At 36.9% G+C, this 19,654-nt stretch overlaps 15 protein-coding genes across 15 annotated transcripts; 10 read left to right on the top strand and 5 right to left on the bottom strand.

Moving 5' to 3' along the window:
- Positions 1 to 17: 17 nt before the first annotated feature.
- Positions 18 to 1,697, top strand: NESG_01224 (uncharacterized protein; the record flags this gene model as incomplete). The annotated part of the gene is made up of 1 exon (XM_053048859.1): positions 18 to 1,697. The coding sequence occupies one exon, from the start codon at positions 18 to 20 to the stop codon at positions 1,695 to 1,697; it is 1,680 nt and encodes a 559-aa protein (XP_052904664.1).
- A 143-nt stretch (positions 1,698 to 1,840) lies between these two features.
- Positions 1,841 to 2,056, top strand: NESG_01223 (uncharacterized protein; the record flags this gene model as incomplete). Its single annotated transcript, XM_053048858.1, has 1 exon — positions 1,841 to 2,056. The coding sequence occupies one exon, from the start codon at positions 1,841 to 1,843 to the stop codon at positions 2,054 to 2,056; it is 216 nt and encodes a 71-aa protein (XP_052904663.1).
- Positions 2,056 to 3,291, top strand: NESG_01222 (uncharacterized protein; the record flags this gene model as incomplete). The annotated part of the gene is made up of 1 exon (XM_053048857.1): positions 2,056 to 3,291. The coding sequence occupies one exon, from the start codon at positions 2,056 to 2,058 to the stop codon at positions 3,289 to 3,291; it is 1,236 nt and encodes a 411-aa protein (XP_052904662.1).
- Positions 3,292 to 3,324: 33 nt separating this feature from the next.
- Positions 3,325 to 3,750, top strand: NESG_01221 (uncharacterized protein; the record flags this gene model as incomplete). Its single annotated transcript, XM_053048856.1, has 1 exon — positions 3,325 to 3,750. The coding sequence occupies one exon, from the start codon at positions 3,325 to 3,327 to the stop codon at positions 3,748 to 3,750; it is 426 nt and encodes a 141-aa protein (XP_052904661.1).
- Positions 3,751 to 3,840: 90 nt separating this feature from the next.
- NESG_01220 (uncharacterized protein) lies at positions 3,841 to 4,041 on the top strand (the record flags this gene model as incomplete). The annotated part of the gene is made up of 1 exon (XM_053048855.1): positions 3,841 to 4,041. The coding sequence occupies one exon, from the start codon at positions 3,841 to 3,843 to the stop codon at positions 4,039 to 4,041; it is 201 nt and encodes a 66-aa protein (XP_052904660.1).
- Positions 4,042 to 5,530: 1,489 nt separating this feature from the next.
- On the bottom strand, positions 5,531 to 7,900 carry NESG_01219 (uncharacterized protein; the record flags this gene model as incomplete). Its single annotated transcript, XM_053048854.1, has 1 exon — positions 5,531 to 7,900. One exon carries the CDS (start codon positions 7,898 to 7,900, stop codon positions 5,531 to 5,533), a length of 2,370 nt encoding a protein of 789 aa, XP_052904659.1.
- An 816-nt stretch (positions 7,901 to 8,716) lies between these two features.
- On the top strand, positions 8,717 to 9,751 carry NESG_01218 (uncharacterized protein; the record flags this gene model as incomplete). Its single annotated transcript, XM_053048853.1, has 1 exon — positions 8,717 to 9,751. The coding sequence occupies one exon, from the start codon at positions 8,717 to 8,719 to the stop codon at positions 9,749 to 9,751; it is 1,035 nt and encodes a 344-aa protein (XP_052904658.1).
- An 803-nt stretch (positions 9,752 to 10,554) lies between these two features.
- Positions 10,555 to 10,914, top strand: NESG_01217 (uncharacterized protein; the record flags this gene model as incomplete). Its single annotated transcript, XM_053048852.1, has 1 exon — positions 10,555 to 10,914. The coding sequence occupies one exon, from the start codon at positions 10,555 to 10,557 to the stop codon at positions 10,912 to 10,914; it is 360 nt and encodes a 119-aa protein (XP_052904657.1).
- Positions 10,915 to 11,211: 297 nt separating this feature from the next.
- Positions 11,212 to 11,898, top strand: NESG_01216 (uncharacterized protein; the record flags this gene model as incomplete). Its single annotated transcript, XM_053048851.1, has 1 exon — positions 11,212 to 11,898. The coding sequence occupies one exon, from the start codon at positions 11,212 to 11,214 to the stop codon at positions 11,896 to 11,898; it is 687 nt and encodes a 228-aa protein (XP_052904656.1).
- Positions 11,899 to 11,992: 94 nt separating this feature from the next.
- Positions 11,993 to 13,453, top strand: NESG_01215 (uncharacterized protein; the record flags this gene model as incomplete). Its single annotated transcript, XM_053048850.1, has 1 exon — positions 11,993 to 13,453. The coding sequence occupies one exon, from the start codon at positions 11,993 to 11,995 to the stop codon at positions 13,451 to 13,453; it is 1,461 nt and encodes a 486-aa protein (XP_052904655.1).
- A 40-nt stretch (positions 13,454 to 13,493) lies between these two features.
- NESG_01214 (uncharacterized protein) lies at positions 13,494 to 13,706 on the bottom strand (the record flags this gene model as incomplete). Its single annotated transcript, XM_053048849.1, has 1 exon — positions 13,494 to 13,706. The coding sequence occupies one exon, from the start codon at positions 13,704 to 13,706 to the stop codon at positions 13,494 to 13,496; it is 213 nt and encodes a 70-aa protein (XP_052904654.1).
- Positions 13,707 to 14,385: 679 nt separating this feature from the next.
- NESG_01213 (uncharacterized protein) lies at positions 14,386 to 14,823 on the bottom strand (the record flags this gene model as incomplete). The annotated part of the gene is made up of 1 exon (XM_053048848.1): positions 14,386 to 14,823. One exon carries the CDS (start codon positions 14,821 to 14,823, stop codon positions 14,386 to 14,388), a length of 438 nt encoding a protein of 145 aa, XP_052904653.1.
- A 44-nt stretch (positions 14,824 to 14,867) lies between these two features.
- NESG_01212 (uncharacterized protein) lies at positions 14,868 to 15,959 on the bottom strand (the record flags this gene model as incomplete). Its single annotated transcript, XM_053048847.1, has 1 exon — positions 14,868 to 15,959. One exon carries the CDS (start codon positions 15,957 to 15,959, stop codon positions 14,868 to 14,870), a length of 1,092 nt encoding a protein of 363 aa, XP_052904652.1.
- Positions 15,960 to 16,012: 53 nt separating this feature from the next.
- Positions 16,013 to 16,885, top strand: NESG_01211 (uncharacterized protein; the record flags this gene model as incomplete). Its single annotated transcript, XM_053048846.1, has 1 exon — positions 16,013 to 16,885. The coding sequence occupies one exon, from the start codon at positions 16,013 to 16,015 to the stop codon at positions 16,883 to 16,885; it is 873 nt and encodes a 290-aa protein (XP_052904651.1).
- A 913-nt stretch (positions 16,886 to 17,798) lies between these two features.
- On the bottom strand, positions 17,799 to 19,100 carry NESG_01210 (uncharacterized protein; the record flags this gene model as incomplete). Its single annotated transcript, XM_053048845.1, has 1 exon — positions 17,799 to 19,100. The coding sequence occupies one exon, from the start codon at positions 19,098 to 19,100 to the stop codon at positions 17,799 to 17,801; it is 1,302 nt and encodes a 433-aa protein (XP_052904650.1).
- Positions 19,101 to 19,654: the final 554 nt, after the last annotated feature.

Here is a 19,654-nt window from a genome sequence, read left to right as displayed (position 1 = left end):
TTCATTTTTGCACGCGCATGGAATCTGTGAAGACCCGGAGTAGCCCTTTGCTCTCTGATTTATTATTTGCTTTGGCAGGAATTGACTGCAAGGCGATTAAAATCAGGCAGTCAAATGAGTGTGAAGTGGATACTTTTGTGAATTCGTCCGTATCCAAGAACAGTCTGCAAATAGTGCGTGAACTGCTTGTAATTATTGCAGGCATAAAGAAGTGCCGATATTACGTTGAAACTGCATATTTCTCAAGCGGTTTCATAAGAAAGCACTTGTTTCAGGCAGTAGAAGAGGAAATTCAAGTGTATCTGTGCAAGGTTGACCAGATAAAAAGAGAGGCAGACCAAGCACCTGTCCAGATTGAAGCCCTTCCTTTTATTTTCCAGAAGGAGATTGAGCTGTTCTCTGCGCTGACTGAGGTACTTGAAGAGTCCAGAAAAGTCGGTGATTTATTTCTGCTGGATGCCGTGCTTAGGAGCAGACTGCAGTCCCCAAGGATAATATGCTCCCTGAGTGCCCCAATGAACAGAATACTTGTCCGTTTGGTTGAGGGTCTTGACACTTCTGGGTACTTTGAGGAAAGGCATACATACGATTATGCAGAGTGCTTTTGGAGCAGTCACTACAGGATAAGAGAAGATATTCCGCAGTACCTGGCTGGGTACATACTTAAGCTAGTTGAGCTAGGGAAGATCTCAAAGATAAGAAGATCTGCAGGAGAGACAGAAATACATTACACAAAGAATATTCTTTCCGTGTGCTTAGACAGAAGATCCACCATAATAAACGAAGCAGAGCTTCATGCGTACTACGCACAGATCAGTGAGTGTCCTTCTGTGAAAAGGTGCTGGAAGGAGGGTGTCTCTGAATTATTCAGCAGAATTGGCTTGGATGTCAGCCGGTACGCAGAACTCTTCCAGGAAATGGGTTCTCGCATGATTTGCACTCCAGGGAAGAAGGATATTTCCCTTGTGAACTACCTAATGAGAAAGGGAAGTGCTGGGTACTCTGCATATGAGGAGCATGTAGACTCTCCGTCTATGTCCTTTTTAGGAGACTGCACATTCCTTCTGGAAAACATTGAAGGCGTAAGGGCCTCTCCTGTTACTTTTGTGCATAATGAAGTCTCTTTGGCAAAAACCCTTTTGGAGATAAATGATGCCCGGCGTATGCGAAATATTGAAGATCTGTCACTGCTGCAGGGCCTTGATATTACGCTTTCCTTGAAAGAGCCTCTTTCAATGTTCTTCTCAGCAAAGACCATCTCTGAGATTCGAATTGTCTTTAGGCTTGTGTACTCTTTGTATGCAGTGGAGTACTTCTTGTGCTCGCAGTACAGTGAATGGCGCATTAAGCAGATTCTACTTAGCTTTGTCACAGGCGTACGTATGTTTATCACTGAAAAGATAGACAGCGAATTTCAAAGTGTAATTAATGAAGAGAATGTCTCGCAGTATACAGAGTCCTTGGAAAGTGCCATGTCCAATATAATGAAGGCATCCCTTCTGACCAGCCCATTTCTTATACAGTTCTACAGCAAAGTATTCTCCATTGCCTTTATGTACATTGAACTCCCGCATAGAGAGCAACTTACCACGGAGGAAGAGAATGAAATACTTGTCTCACTGAAGGCGTGCTTTAAGGCTGCAATTCCCTATGTAAAGTCTCCACTACTAATCCTATTATTTGAGTCATTGGCATAGTTTAAATCCACAGTGTAAACACCCATGATCACCAGAATACAAAATAAAGAGCATTTAGAGACGGTTATTTTTCAATATTCTTGGATATTTTGTGCAGTCACATTCCGTTGCACTTATTTAACTGTATTATTTTTAGCAAATTTATGAGTCTAGTTCAGCTATACAAAAGAGCAAAAGAACTCTTTCCATTTACGCACACAACTGCACCACTTGTGCACTTCCTGACACGCCGTGCAACAATTGATGAAGTTGAATATAAGACTGAGCCTGTCATAGCCATAAGAAAATCCAGGCGACTACAAAACGAAGAAGACGAGGATCTATTAATTAAAAAAAAATCCAAGAAGAAAATTCATTAATGGACAACGTAGTTTTAGCGTGCAACAAGCTGTCAGTCAGCACACTGCCAAGTGTCTTCAAGGAAATAGAGAAATTATACGAGAAAAACAGCAAGACAACAGCATCTGCAATAATTAGAATCTTGTCGCAGACAGAAATAGAAAGTAATTTACTTGCAATTTCATCACTTCTGAAGCTAATATACTCTGCCTTGGACAAGTCAATTGTTGAAGAAATAATAGCAAAGGTAGATGACCTAAGCTTATACTGCTACATATTCAACTACGGCATGGTGGATGATGCATTCATAAACACGAAAGTGCAGGGCCTTTTAAAGCGCAACGACATGCTCTCTGTTCTGCGAATATTGCAGATGTGTAGTAGTGGGTTGGATGCATCCACTCTCTCTTTGATTGATGCTGGCACTGCCTCTGTGATATCTAAGCTAGAGAAGGAAGAAGAATCTGAGCCTAGTGTTCTTTTGAGATTTATTAAAGAGTCTGTTAAGATGATTAAAAATGGTCGTAACCCATATAGAAACTATCTCCAGGAAGAAATGAACAGTGTAAAATCGACCATAGCAGGGATTCTCTCTAGGTACACGCACACAAACACAGATGTCATTAGCACAGCCACAGACGCAGATGAAGTGGTTGCTGTAAAGTACGGCATGAATACATCACTAAAGAAAAAGATATTTAGCATAATCACCACAAGCACAGACTACTACGAGGCACAAAGAGCACTCTACAAGCAAATAATAAGAAAAGTATGGCACATTGAAGAAATCTTCAAAGTGGCAATTCGCCTGTGCATTGCAGAGAACACATTTAATGTCTACTACCCTACATTAGTACAGTCTATCTATAACAGCTGCACAGGAAGCCACAAAGGAGCTGCAATGGACTATTTATACCACGCAATTGAAGAACACGTGAACACACTTTCCAAAAAAACCATCAAAGAAATATACAATCTGGGCATGGCAATAGGATACTTCTATGGGCATGAAATGAATGTGGTAAAACCATTGGTTATCCTTACTGTTATAGGGAAGAAAGAGAGTGTCTTAATTAAGGTCACTATGAAAAATATTTTGGGACTGTACAGGCAGAAAAAGATCAAAAAGGCAAGAAGATTGAAAGAGACAGAGACTTTTAGAACATTCTTCATGAAAAGCCTGATAGACGGGTCCTTTCTGAAGGAATCAGATCAGCAGGACTTGGAGTTGCTGTATGGCCTTATGTTTATATAATTATAAAAATTTGTTGCCACCATAGCGAAAGTAATGAGAGAGGACTGCTTCTACTTCATGACTTCTAACTGCGCCCGTGGCATGAATTGCGCGTACAGGCACAGCCAGGAGGCAAAGCACAGCCAAGCAGTGTGCAATAATTGGAAAAACGGGCTTGACTGCGATGAGTCCTGCCCAAACAAACACTCGGACTATCAAGTAAAAGAAAAGCCCGCTGTGGAGTGCTACTGGGAGACGCACGGTGGATGCAGAAAGGCAGACTGCCCGTATGTTCATAAGCAGAAACAGAAAGTACCCATGACGAATAAGCCTCCTTGCCTGTTAGATATTCAAAAGCTCAACTACGATTTGGAGAAACTGAACATAAAGGAGTGCCACGAAAATAAGCCAATTGTAGTAAAGAACATAGGAGAACTAATGAAAGAGCTGAAAAATATTGAAGAAATCTTTCATATTTAAGTAAATACCATGTGATATTTTCTCTTTCTTCTCCTTAATGGAAATTTGATTGGCAGATGCTAGAATATATTTGGACTATTTCACGGGGCTATGACAAGCGATGATCACCCGTATGAGGTCCCAGAAAATTCATCGATTCCAAATGAAGACCCTCTATTTCCTGCAGGAAATCCACCAGAAAGAAGAAACACAATATATGGGAGTATTGTACTAACTGCCATTCTGCTGTGCTTAATTGCCATTTTCATATTTATATATTTGGTGCTCCCGAAATTAAATGTTCAGAATTGATTAGGGCCATATTAGGCGGAAGTGCCTTGGCTTGCAAGTCTTATTCAATATAGATGTGCCTTGTTATGTGAATGGGTTTTAGCATTTCAATTGAAATATCTTTGGGTATTATTTCTTCTGTGAGATTGTCTTCAATTTCTTGGTATTTCGTATTCTTGCAGATTTTCATGTGGTTTTATATTCTGGCCATACTCTTTCTGGGTGCATGCCTGGTGCAATCCCTATTAAGCTTGTTTTATTTTGAATTATCCTGCAGTAGCAAGAGTGCTTCAAAGAAGTGATAATTTTAGAGCAAGAATCTTATGTAAAACGTAAATATAAAGTGCATTTCATGTAGATGTATCTGCAAAAGCATTCCTTATATGTATATATTGCTGGAATAATTAGATATTTTTATATATTTAAGAATTCTTGCATGGTTGTAGACTATTTCTGAATCTGCTTTGCATATTTGTTTCTCACAGCCATGCACTCAGCGTACTACTAAACTAGCATGATTATTCAATGATATTCGGGTTAGAATTAAATTATGGTAAAATTTCCTCTTTTCTTAATTTTCCTTAGAGCAACAGAAATATACAGAATAGAATGCCTCTAGTGAATTGTCTAAACCATTCACTACAGCTTAAAATACACTCCATATATAACCCGAATATAAAATATTAGAACCATAGAGACGAATTTACAGTAAGAATCACAGATAAGAATATTTTAATGAAGATAATAAAGATTCTCTACTACCCACTACTACTCCCAAGCCATTTTAGTGCGTATGCCTCTATTTCGCACTATAAATTAACTATTACCAATGGACTTTAAATCAAAATATTCATGCATACTTGTTAGTCTGCATTTATTGTGTATGCTATTTCTTTAAGCTTCTTTGTTTACTCTGGTGTAAGATTCTATTTAAATATTCTTTTGTGAATTTTGAAATAATTTAAACCAGTTCATAAACTACTAAAAGAATACACTTTACTTTTAGAAAATTAAAGCACTTTAATCAGCCAGAAAATACAGAAATAAAGACTCTTTCAATATACAAATAGAATATGTGAAATAAATGCATATACATGTGAAACACGCATATATACACCGAATTTATCTTTGATCCTGCAAAGTAGTACTTTCCAAGACTGTTAAGTAAGCTACAGAATTAAATATATTTCTGTAGGAAAGATTTTATACTTCAATTTATGCCGAGCAGTCTTACTAATAGAATGCTCTAAATATAATGCAGTTAAATTTTAAGTGCCCTGCTTAATTTAACCATTCCTATTATATTTCTTCACAAATTCATTTATACAAGCCTAAAATAATAATTTCTTTTAAAGGTTATTTACTGAATACATTTCTTTATATTTTCTCATGAAGCAGCTACTGTCTGCGTAGTACAAAAATCATTATCAATGGCAATAGAGAGTAGCAGGATACATTTAGTCTCAGACACATAGAGTAATGAAAAGTCTATTGTTTTACTTCTTTGTAATTATCTTTTGAAAAGGTGCATTTCTATTATTTTACGCAAATTATCATCTAAAATCCCAGCATTAGGGTCAGTAGCCTTATTAGCATCAGTACTAGAGGTTGTTCCTTCGGTGCTAAAAATTACTTCTGAAATATTTGAATTTATGGGCTCTTTTTTCTCTAGAATTATTTCATCAGACACAGTCTCTGTTCCAACAATGCTAATAGCTAAAGCATCGTCAGTTTCTAGATTGTCAGTATCAATTCCATTGGTTTTTGCGCTTTCTGACTTTGGACTCTCTAATTCTTCTTCTGGCTCTTTTGACAGTATCTTTGGGGAACTTGCCTTCCTTCTGAAAAGTTCGTTTAATTCTGCCTTTTGCCCTTCACCCTGCATCTTTGAGTTATTTGTGAGTCTTCTGAAAAGTTCTAGACGAGTGCATATCTGAAGGTTTGTCCTTAGGTGTGCAACCAATTGCTTCCATATTTTGTCTTTTTCCAGAAGACGAACACACCCAAGTATTATAACTGTGTACTTTGCCCTAGTAAGTGCTACATTCATTCTCCTATAATCATTTAAAAACCCAATTCCATTAGTACGCACAGTTGAGACAATAATGCAATCCTTCTCCTGGCCCTGAAATCCATCGACTGTTGAGACTGTGATCTGTCTGTTAATGATTCTCCTATTTTCGCTTAGTCTAATGGACTGTTCTTTATATGGTGTGATAATTGCAATTGACTTGTACTTATCCATAATATAAGGAAGCAAGTCTTCTATAAAATCTATTTCACGTGGGTTATACAAACTTGTTCTGTTTCTTTTCTGTTCTCCGCCTGTATCCACTAGGGCCATGGGAACATTTGACTCAAGCACGACCCCATCTATTAGTCTTCCTGCGTAGAATGTCTTATTTGGGAAGCAAGATATGTCACTATGCATTCTGTACTGAGTGTCCAGAATCAGTGGAGTGATGTTTTCTGCCAGTCTTTCAAAGAGAGAAACAGAAAGATCATTTGACTCGGAGAAAATAGTTGGGGGCAGTTGTTTCGGGTCTCCAACCAAAACCAGCCGGCGTACAGAGTTTTGCAACGGAATAATGCTTGATGGCTCTATAGACTGGCACACTTCATCAACAATTACAACATGAAATTCTTTTTTGCTAACTGCCGTAGAGGCTGCCATGGAAAGAGTACAGAAAACAAGAGAAGCCCCTGCCATGGCATCATCAATGAGTGCAGCTGATTTAGTGTAATCAGTTTCATCAATTATCAAGTCTTTTTGTATTCCAAGTAAATTTCCTGTGATAATTCTTTTTTTTGGTCTGATTTTTCTGTTAGATTCATCTTTTCTTTTACGAGCACTTTCTTCACCGTCTGATTTTTCAGGTTTCTTGCTATGAATGTGCACCCATTTCTTTTTATTTTTGAAAAAGTGCTCCCACATATGTCTGTTTTCAACAAGCTTAAATACAGCCATATTACTTGGTGCACACACAAGAACCTGCATGCCTCTTTGAATAAATTGAGAAATCATGCAGGAAATTGTCTGGGTTTTTCCTGTTCCTGGTGGACCCTGTATTAAAGTAAGTGGTTGATTCAGGGACATAATAACTGCATTTCTTTGTGCTTCATTTAACCTTTTGTATCCCTCGTCTATGTGGAATTCTTTGACTGCCTGGAGTACTTTCTTTTTTTCTGTTTCTACTGGTGGGGTTGGGTTCATCAGTTGCTTTGCCAATGGGGAGTCACTAAACTTAAGAAGTGCCATGTACTCTCTTTTGCTGCTTATTATGTTTGATACGTAAACAAGTACATATTCCCCTTCTACATTTTTTTTGCTGAGAGCCATGCAGCTACTGTTGCTAGTAATGAGTGTGTACTTGAACTTTTTCTTACCCGTAATAATTCCACTGACAATGTAATTCTTGCACAGATCATGGGTCTGTCCTTTCCTTATAACCATTACAATATCACCTGGCATAAAATCTCCTTCTACAGACTTATCTTTTGAGCTTCCTAAGGTAACTAGTGATTTTGTTGTAATCCCTATAGCATTTGCGCCTTCTTTTTTCTCATAGATGAATGAAATAATTGGCTCAATTACTACATTCTGTGGCATTATGTCTTTAGTGTCTTTTATAATGGATGCCACAGTTTCATTTATAATTAGTGGATAGTATGTGATGAAATATTCTCGTATTGATCTGTATAAGTTCTTCACACCTCTCTTCACTTTTGTTGAATTTTCATAGATTGCTCTTAGTTCCATAGACATGACCCCATTGATCGGAGCTTGACCATACAGCTGTATGTAGTAATCCTGCACTAGCTTAAAAGTTTGCTGCTGGTATAACTGTTTTTTACTAAGTTCTTCAAAGCTTAACTGCATGGATATAAAAATATTTATTTGTTATATATGTGTAATTATTTGTATCTTTACTAAAAATCATGTTGATTAGCCTCTATATTGGTTATATTTTGCATGGCTGGGATGGAAAATGTTATTCGTTTGGTTTGCAAAAATAAAAGATGTCCAAAAAATAGTCGGTACTTTTGGCATGCAAAGTATTTGAAGAATAGAACCATTCTACTTGCACTACAGATGCATTCTTTGTGTGTTTGGGCATGTGTTTTGGTCTTTTTTTTAATTTAAGCATCTAAAATAAAGCTAATTAATGAGCATAGATTAGCCCAGATCACCCGCCCAGAAGGCTTAATAAAGACAAAGACCCAATTATTATAGCATGCAGCTTCTAATTAAAATATATACAAGCACTTTGCATTAAAAGGCCCTATAGTTTAGGTTATTTATATTTATATTATAGCCATATAATTGTACTTTTTAGTGCTCACATAGAGACAACAAGAATATTACAGCATGAATATTCCATACATACTATTTGCGACTTTTTCACACAAGAAATTTAATTTAGACTCTCCAGAAAATTAAAGAACAAAGTTATTCAGGCTGTATCTAGAACATGCCTGGCTGCTAATAGTAGCCTCCTTCCAAATATAGATCTCTCTGATTATAAATATATAAATAATTTATATTTAAGACTAAAGAAGATAATTCAACAAATATTACAACTACAACAGCAAAATAGATCTAGATAGGCTATGTATGATTCAGTAGATTTATATTAATCAATAAACCAATTTAAAAACAGAAAATATAAATAGAGTATGGACAAAATAAAAAAGTATGCGTGGTACGTGGATACTTTTCAGGACTCTGAAACTCTCCTTGTTTTTTGTGTTTTGCATTGCCAAAACAATAAATATAAAAACATGCACGAAAATTGAAAAATATTCAATGGAAACAGAGGTGCAAAATGGCCAGTACATGTGCAATGACCCATTTAGAATAGAAGGACGGCCTGTCTTTGGGGGACAAATATTCTCGCATGTTATAGGGTGCGCACTTAAAGAGATAGAAGGATACGATGTTGTCACAGCACAGTGCATCTTCCAAGACAAAACAGATCCAGACCTTCCAATTATATACAGAAGCACAGACGAGTCATTAGGAAAGACCGTTAAAATGGTGAAAGTTGAGGTTTTGCAGGAAAAGGATGGTGTAGAAGCAGTGCGCGCAGTAGGCACAGTTCTCATGCAGAAGAATAAATCTGTTATAATGCAGGAGAAGAAGAAATACATTGAGACAATTGTAAAGACCCAGATAAATCCACTTTCAGAGTACTTTTCCCCAGGGACAACAGACCCACAGAAGATCAAAAAGATGCAGACTGTTGAAAAGTATATGGAAAGCATCCTGAAGAGCAAGGATGACTTTGAAGCATACATGCAGACAGCACATAAAATATATTCAGGTGCAGATGTGTTTATGCTAAGAAACAAGAAATGTCCATTTTCCAGGTGTGTTGGGTACAAATTGCGCCTTCCAAAGGGAGAGGCAGTGAGTCTTCCAAAAAAGGACGAACTAAACAGAGTGTACACATACCTTTCATTTATATCAGACGAGTATCTCCTGGAGAGTTCACTAATAGGCAAGGGCATGTGCATTGTTAATACTCAGTACAATATCCTGACACTGTCGCATTCAATTAGCTTTAATAACTGTGAAGACTTTAAGATAAACAGACCCTTCTTCTATACAATGTGGGTGGACAGCATACAGAATAATATGGCAAATTGTTCTGGGATGATTGTGCAGGGACAAAAGGTATATGCAAATATAAAGCAGACAGGAAAGATAATAGCCTTATCCAGGGGATAGACTATTTCAGGCAGTTTAGAGATGGATATGTATATGCATGCATTTTAGAAATGAAGAATAAATATTCAAGTGGGCTAGGCTTAGATTCACACAGGGAAGTTCTTGGTGCATCTGGAAGGTCTGAATATTTTCTATATTTCTACAAGCATGCTATCTTTAGACAGTCACAAGACAACAGAAATGAATAAAAATAGCATATAACAGTACTATATTATATGGTAGTATACTTGCTATATGCATGGATAGAAGGCAAGTAATAAAAGCATATATTTGTTCATATTCTTCTTAAGACAGTTCTATGGAAAGTGCTTTCCCATTAGAATATTTTATGCTCAGCAGAGTGCACTAAATAACCCAGTATATAATCGAGTATGTAGTAGGAGTTAAGCTTTAAAATTAAATAGATATATTTTCATTTAACCCAGTATATAGCCCAGTATATAGCCAGAAATAATCCAGTATATAACCAAGAAATAACCCGAATCTAGTATATAATCAGTATATAACCAGATATAACCAGATGCAACCCAGTATATAACCCGATATAACCCGAAATATTCACAGGCCTTTAAGATGTGCTAGTGTAAGGTCTCTACAGTCCATATTTCACCAGTGTATTCCAAATGAAATTCAGGTTGTTTCTATATCTAAATAATATTTACAGTCCTGCATATTCGGTTATATGAAAATGAACTTATACTGCACTAAAGTATTTACGTATTTGCGTATTCGTGTGTTCCTTTGAATACTTCTGCTAAATATTTTCTTGCTTTATTTTGCATGGAATTTAGTTGCAATTTTTCATGGTCCGAGAAAAGTTCAGATACATTGTGTTCACCACAAAATACAACAAAGAGCTTGTGCCTGCAGATATATATAAGGGAATTGCAAACTCAGCAAATGAAATTCTAAGTGACTGGGACTATGCAATGACCATGCCAAAGCTAAAAATCGTTGAATATTATTCGCACTTAGGAATGGGAATAGTAAAGGTCTTCCTTAGTGGTGTAGAAAGCATTCATAAAATATTCAGTCAAGTCATTGAAGTAAATGGCCTCATTACGCAGCTCCGCATTGTAAAAGTCTCTGGAATAATCAAGAAAGCAAAGAAATGGATCATAAACAATCAGAAAACAGAAGAGAGAAGGGAAGTGCGTATATAATACACATATCTATTATATTTAGTATATATCTGATAAAATCACTTAAAAATCAACAATAAACCGTTATTTTAATACACACAGTAAGATATTTTATCTACTGGAATATATTTTAGTGCAGAAATTACTTTAAAAATAACCCCGATATAACCCTAATCAGTTACTCTGAAATATTCACAGAATATATTCAGTTATCTGGGTCTTTCACTGAGTTATGCTTTACTGTATGTGGTATACAGTTCTAGTATATTTATTTCGGATATTCTGGGGTGCAAGTATCTGCCAATTAATTTTTGCACAATGAGTGTCATAAGCCTTCTCTGCAGCATACTGCAAGCAGTCAAGCCAAATAGTCTTCTTTTAACAGGAAAAGAGAGTGAATTGCGGATATTTGGGACAAGCACTGTGGATATGCATATATCCATTAGTAAGTCAGGTATTACAAGTAGATTAGCGCACACGGTGGAAGTAAGAATGACTGAATTTTACAGACTCTTAAAGGAGTGCAAAGTATTCTCAGATATTCGATTTACAAATGAAGGAATGGCCACTTTAAGCATAGAGCAGGAGGGATATACGCTGCAACTAGAGTGCATAGCCAAGGAAACAGATGAAATTGCACCTCCTGGCTTGAATGCAGATATAATTGCAGACATAGACGGGGTTTTACTACGAAAAATCCCCATAAAAGACAGTCACTCAATTCAAATTTCATTTAACCGAAATAATCTGGAAATAAAAGTAAATGGTCCAGTTAAATCATGTGCCCTTCAGAAGACAGTTAATTACATTAAAAAGAAGGAAAAGACATATGCATTTATTATTCCAGCAGATGGATTTACGGTTATCTCCAAAATATGCAAATTAGAGCCAAACAGAATAATTGTAGGAGTACTCAGCAATGTCACAGTATTCTACATATACTTCACAGATATAACACTTATCTGCCACTTAGCTGGAACACTTCTTCAGTTAAGCGAATTTTAATAAAGAAGACATTTTCCTTGAAATTCCAGTAGGGGCAGTTATTTACGGGGTATGAAAACGTCAAATATTGGAGGAATTATTAACACGGAGTAATATGGAGTACACAGTAGAAATATGTTTGTGCGCAATTATATGTGCTGTAGTGTTGTTTATTGCATATATTTTGGTAAATTCCAGGACTAAAAGGCTTCAGATAGTACTAGATGACTTAGCGCAAAAAGAAGTAATAGACGTGTCCATTGAAAGAGCAAATAAAGAGCTGCAGAAGGCAGCACTCAAAGGGAACTGGGTAATTGCCACAGTGAAAAACTGCGAAGATATTAAAGAAGAGGATTTAGTCAGAATCCTTCAGTCTCTTGGGGAAATGAATATTGAAGAATTGCAGCTGGAGGGAATAAATAAAGAGCTGAAGCATGAATGGATATCTGCAATAAAAACAGTAAGAAGTATTTCATTACATAATGCAGTTATTTCTTCAGCTATAATTAGTGAAGTTGGAAAAGTGTCTCATATTGAGTCATTTAAAATATCTGGGGAAGCATCCAGATGGAATAGAAGTAAGGATGAAGTCGTTGTAAATGATACAATCCGGGCAATTTCCATTAAAAATACCCAGAGAGATATTCTGTGCAAATTATTCGATCAAGTGCACTTTCAGTCCCTAAGGAGCATAGTTTTAAATAACACGAGAATAGATTCATTTAAGGCATTTATGAATATTAACATGAAAGAGATAAGAAGGCTTGAAGTATTCCATGAAAGACTAAATTACAGTGACAGACTAATACTTCAACAGTTTACAAATCTGGAGACCCTTACTATCACACAGAGCGAGATACGGGCACACAAATACGTTGAGAGCAAAGACCCAGAGATATTTCAATTTGATCGTCTGTGGAGGCTTAAGCTGGATATAGGCATCTACCAAGATCTCTTCCAAAATGGATTTCTTGTGACATCCCAGCATAACACGCACATGCTCATAAATCATCCAGGACAAAACTATTCCGTGGAGTATCTTCCAATTGTAAACAAGACATCCAGCATATTTCAAAGATTTAAGGCAAATAACGTTCTTCAAATACGCATCGCAGGATTGCAATGCAGCCAGAAGAATTCTATCACAGCACAAGGAGTCAATGCATGCCCAGATATGTCAATGTCCTTCCTGAAGAACTTGCAAATAGAGCATCTCTTAATTACTTTTACAACAGAATTGCAGCAGAACCAGGCAGAGCGCATACTAGAGGCAATTCTGCAGCAGTCCTTTGGGCTGTACAGACTGGAGAAGATCTCCGTGTATTTTAAATTCACGTGCCGCCTTGGCAGAAAGCAGATTGAATCAATGACTCACTGTGACAGACACCATGCCCTGAAGGCTATAATTCTAAGCAACATAATTATCACAGGCAATGACTTGCCCATTGAAGGAAAACCCTTCTCAGGGAATATTCCAGCGAATGAAGCCATTTCTTTGCAGATGAAATATGCAGCAGAGCATGAAAACAGCCAAACTTGGAGAATTTCCACTGAGTCAAGTCTTATTTCTGCATAGCCACCTATAAATATCACAATAAACAAAAACAAGTTGACCTCTAATTTACTAATCTCTCCATGTATGCTACTGTTGTTCCATTCAGAATCGATTTTCCAATTTTCTCCTTGGTATTCCAGCAAGACAAATCCTCAAAGAGAATGTTTACATTTGAGTCGTAGCTGATAAAAGTCCCAGAATATACTCTCCCTGTTCTTAAAACCACTCTAACCCTTTCTCCTTTATTTTTCTCAATCCACTCAATTGGCTGCATAAAAAAAAGCAAGAAATCGAAATATTTAAAACAAAAATGCTTTGGGAAGGCATCTGTCACAAAGGTGCTTAAGTAAAAATTGTTAGAAGAACATTGGACCTATTAAATAATTAACAAGCGGTTTTAGTACCTTCTGTTGTATGTTGCAATTTATAGCACATCTGGCTATAAAGGAAATGTGACTCTAATTGCAAGGGCTAAAAATAAATGCAAATTTATAATTATTTTTACCAAGTACTGCACAGTAGTCACCTGGAAGAAAGTGAGTTATTCAAATATTAATTGTCCAAATGTGAATTGTCTTGCTAGAATACTTTGTGTACTAAAATTCATTATGTACTAGAATATTTTGTATACTAAAATACTCTTCATTATATACTAGAATCTATTATGTACTAGAATACTTTGTATGCTAGAATCTACTATGTACTGGGATATTTATATAAATTTAACCTAAGTACAATACCGGTACAAAATCACATATACTTTATATACTTTCCGTTATATTTTAGTGCAACATAATTAAGCCAAAATATACTAAATATGATTGGTCTACCTGAATTCACACGATAAATGATGGAACTGTCTTTAATTCGTAAGTGCCAATGACTGGCCAGTCCTCTATGTGCAGATGAAAATATGAAGAACCCAATGAAATACGCATAATACCGTATACAATTTATTCTAGAAGAAAAAACACCATAATAAAAAATAGAAGGAAGATCATATAAAGAATCTTCGTGAGAAGGCAATGTTTTCCATAGATACTTCTTCTGTACTCCATGCCCTGCAAGTGAAAGATTCTTAGTTCTTCCGAGTACCCAAAATTAACTAAATTTGAACTCTTCTTCCATGTGCTTTGCACATCCTGCGGCTTTGGGAAGAATCCCTTACTGTGCTGTTTTCCCTTTGAGTATATTGGTATCACTGTGGATAGGCTGCAAAGTGTCTTGCAAACTGGACATATGCTGGATTTATTTCCCCATCCGCTTATGCACCCCCAGCAGAACAGATGCCCGCATCTGGTTACCACAGGAATTTCCACCTCGCACATGCATATACTGCAATCAAAATCAACCTTTCTTGAAACCTGCTCTATTACAACTTCATTTTCCATCCTCCTTAAGTCATTCTCTCCTATAAATTCATTTTAGCCAATCATTACTCTTTGTTGTAGCACACACTAAGTGCCTCCATAGCGTGAAATCGAACATCCTCACTGGTCTTTGCAGCAAGTATTTCAAAGAGCACCAGGTGAACACCCATCTGCCTAATCAACCCTATAGACTCCGGATACACTTCAATTATTCTATATATGTCATTTGCTGCAATCCAGATATTATTGTGATTCTCTGACTTTAAGAACCGTTTCAGAGACTTAATTATGTCTACCCTCTTAAGCACAAGAGTATCTAAATTTGTCTTCCAGAATTCTGTGTTAAAGTGATATGGGTGTGCTTGAAGGCTGCCACTCTGCAATTCCTCCAAGTACGAGTCAAAGGTAGAGATATTTTGTGAGAGTTTTATGTATCTCTCCCTGCAGAACTTCAAGTCATTCTGTTCCTCCGGGTCATCTTTGTTCCCTTTATTTGAGAGCACAGAAAGAAGTGACTCTATTTTTTGGAATGTTTCGTAGTTGTACTTCTGCGTGTACTTCAGATAGTTTTTAATAATCCCCAAAGCCACCCGAAGTTCTTTCTCTTTGCTGTCCTTTGAGATAAAAGAAAGCATGTAAAACATTGGGGTTTGACTGAGAATAGTCAGTGCACTGCTGGAGAAAGTGAGCATCCACAGGAGTATAAGGCCCTGGTACTTACACGTGCGCTTAGTGCAGACTGTTAGTATGGCAGTTATTAGTCCAGTATTATTTGCAATTTCCTCTTTTATTGGGTCTTCATCAAAGAGGTTTATTGGGATGCGTTTTGCTTGGTAGTCCAAGGTACTTAACCGTTGCAGAAATATCAGAATCTGCTCTGTCTTCTTGCTGTCTGGCTCCTCTTTGATGATATCCGCTGCTATTTTGTAGTATTTTTCACTTCCTTTATTTCTGTATCGGTACACCCGGGTGAGAAGCTGAAGTGCCTTCAAGGAAATTAGCAAGTCGCTTGACTGGCTTAGCTCTAAAAGCTCATTAAGAATTTCTTCATTGTTTAGCTCGCATGTGGCAAATCCTCCTAGCTCTAATAGAGTACTGCGCAGTTTATCACTGTTCCCTTTCTCTTTCAGCTCACTTATATACTTCTGAAGACTCATTGCTCTTTCTTTTAAACAAAATTGATTTTCTTTTATTTGCCATTCATTCCCCTATGAAAGTCAAAAGTAGCACAGAAAGGATGGAAACCAAGAAGATAAAGAGGAAGGCATTGGCAGAGATCCATAATAAAACAGTTAGAGAGATTAAGAATACGCCTGCACCAGAACCTGGTGATGTCAGGGATGTAAAACCTTATGTCAGGGAAATTCTCCTGCACTACATGAGGGAAGAGAATAAATCAATGCCCTCCCCGGATTACATGGCATCGCAGGAGGAGATTAAATGGGCAATGCGCACTGTTCTGATCGATTGGATTATTGATGTTCACTATAAGCTGAATCTCCTCCCAGAGACTCTCTATCTTTCTGTGAATTTGATTGATAGATTCCTGACGCACCGCATTGTGAGCATAGGAAAGCTGCAGCTAGTGGGTGTGGCAGGACTACTCATAGCCTCAAAGTTTGAAGAGGTTGCCTCTCCTTCTGTTGAGACATTTGTTGTTCTGACAGACAGAAGCTTCACTGAGAATGAAATACTCCGGGCAGAGAAGTACATGCTGCACTGCCTAGACTACAAGATAAGCTATCCCTCGCCTCTTAATTGGCTAAGACAGTGCGCACAACAGAAAGATGTTGAGAATTTGGCTGTTGTTATTTTGGATTCTGTACTCCCAGAAGAGTCTTTTTTAAAGTACTCGCCTTCCATGTTAGGCTGCTCCATTGCATACACAGCCCGTGAGATTCTCTATGGAGAAAGTGATGATTTTGATGCATTCCATGAGTTTACAGAGCACACCCTCAGGGATCTACTTATATGTATATGCGAGGTGAAAAAGTATCTGGAAAAGCCCATCCTCCACAGCTCCATCTTTAAAAAGCACAGTATTTCAGTTACAAAGTACTTAGGCTTCCTTCATAGTAAATAACTAGAGTTTTGCACAAGAGAAAATTACATGGTTCTAAGCACAAATATACTCGTGTGCTGCGTACAGGGCATCTATTAGCAGATACCCCTATGGCTTTTGTGTTCTTTCGCTATTCCATAAAAATAGAATATTATTTGTCTCTTTGCTTTTCTCTCTGCCTTCTTCTTTCTTGCCGCATACTTACACTCGGGTCTTTCTATGGAACACATTTTCATTACATTTTCATAAGTATCTGGGTGGGCTACAGCTGAAATAGTATGAATTCACAGGAACCCAGTGGCTGTCTTATGTATAAAGCCACAGATAAGATAGCACCAGTCACAGAAAGATACTATATCAAAGGATTTCCGTAGATGAGAAATGCGTAGTTATAAAATTATGCATAATCTGCAGAGATGTGAGAAAGAAGAGATATAATTCTTTGGTTCAAAGAAGAACTATTCTTCTATGGATCTATTAGTAATGCATATTAATTTAATTATGCAGTAATCCTGTCACATGATATTCAATAAAAATGTAGTAACTCTGTGCATGTATATGCTTCTGTTTTTTTGATTTCATGACTGCCTTATAAGACAAATATACAGAATATCGATGAATTTAAAGAGTTCTGGCTCTGAGGATTATTATATTCGGGTTATATCTATGCATTTATTCTATGTCCTTTATCCTGGACTATATTAGTGTGCTTTTGTAGCAGCAGAGACATAAATATGAAAAGCAATTAATATGCACATATTCTTGTGTAAGTGAGAATTAGTAGCAATAATAAGCGAATTATACAGAACTCTTATGCGTATACTTATAATCCATCTGGGAATTATTTATGACTCCATATGTGCGCTAAGCTATTTTAAACCGCGGAATACTCATATAATACTTTATAATAATTTACTTCATAATGTCTTAGTCTCTATCTTTTTGTTTTGAAGACTCTTTCAAGACCTTTCTTTAAATAGTGCTTCTTTGTGTATAAAAGATCTTTCTTTAGCTTCTCAGTTGCCTCTTCCTTTATCTGCTCTTGTTTTTTGTCCTTGTACCAGGAGTGGTCTAGTGCTGAATTTATGACATAACTGTCAGGTACTCTGTGATTATTTTCATTAAATGAAAATGGGTCCATTCCTGGGACTGGGTGGACATAACGAATGGTCCCCTTTATATACTCCTTTATAACCATCTTTATGAGTTTTCCTTCCTCTGCGCATCCTGTTGCTTTTTTGAGGTAGTGCAAATAGTTCTCTTCAATTGTTCTTCTTGAGTCATTCACAAATTCAATGACCTTTGTCAGGTAGCATAGCCTTCTTATCCCTATTCTCTCAACTATTAGCTGCAAACAGTCTCTTATGTCTCTTGTGTGATCAAGCGATAGAATTCCGTTTAAAAGCAGATCTTGCTTCTGCGCTACAAAAGTAGGGAACACAAGCCCTGGGCAGTCACAAATGACCATGTTCTCCAGCTGCAAGGTCTGCACATTTTTTGTCTTTCCTGGTACAATGCTTGTCTTTACCACTTGCTTCTTGAATAGCGAGTTAATTGTAGAACTTTTACCTACATTCGGGTACCCAATCATTCCTATGGTCTTCACTCCGTCCTTTATCATTGCATCCCATGCCTTAAGCAGCTCGTCTGAATTATCTTCCACTGCTGAATAAAAGAAGTGCTCCATCCTTCTGTCTGTAAAGTATGCACTCCATTCGCTTTTCTGCTTCTCTGTTAGAAGATCAGATTTGTTGAGAAGCAGGAAGTGCCTCTTGGTTGGCGCAATTTTAAGAATGTCTTCTGTGTAAAATAGCAAAGGATTCCTTGCATCAACAATTTGCACAATCAGATCATTCTGCTCTACTGTGAACCAAAGCTGTCTCCATACATTAATATTTCTCTCGTACGGTGTGATCGATCCTTTTGTGTTCAGCAGTGCATTCATGTTTAGTTTCCACTCATTAAATGCCTTTCTTTCTTCATTTTTGTACTCTTCTCTGTCTAGTGTCTCTTTTGGCTTCTGCGGTATTTTAATTCCTTCCTTTCCTTCTATTTGTGTGAGTGCTTTTATTGATGTATTCTGCGAAAAGTCATACTCAATTATCTCTGCTGCTTCAACTAGTGAATCTACTTCTGTAGTTTCCAAAACACTTTTCAAGGATTTGTTCTCTTTCTGTGGCTTGTTCATTCGTTTGTCTTTAATTACCATTCGGCCCCATTCGTATTTGGTCTTCATGAAAAATGGAAAACTTGGAAAAACTTTTAAACCAAAATAACGTGTAAATCTAAGCACACCATGAGAACTCAAAGTACCCTGCCTGCCATGAGAATAAATCGACAGCCTGGATCTTCGCTGTTTCTGAAGAATCTGTGGTGCAAATCCTACGACTAGAACTCTTTACTTTCTGCTGTTTTACAGTAGTCTCTTAAAGCTTTTGTGTCTGTACAGTAGAAAGTTCTAGCTAAATATAATCAGAACACTAATTGAAGAAGCTTTATTATTGTAGTAAAATATTCTTTGCTGCTGTTTCTTGCTGTGTATTGGTCCTTTCTTCTGCTACTTTTATATTCTTGCAGCATTCCATCTGGTTCTATTCTCTAGTAATAATTGCGAGTTTTATACGCATTATTTATTAAACATATTCTATTTGAGGCCTTCTGCTGTAGCAAGAATTCTTCTCAAAGGAATAGTAATTTTGTCCTACAAAAATACGAAATATTTATACGGAAGAACCAGAAGAAGAGTAAAATATTTACTATCCAACTACACCCAAAAAGAGACTTTCCGTT

The sequence above is a fragment of the Nematocida ausubeli genome (assembly GCF_000738915.1).
Source record: "Nematocida ausubeli strain ERTm6 chromosome Unknown supercont2.3, whole genome shotgun sequence".
NCBI lineage: Eukaryota > Fungi > Microsporidia > Nematocida > Nematocida ausubeli.
This window is presented reverse-complemented; position numbering and strand designations above follow the sequence as displayed.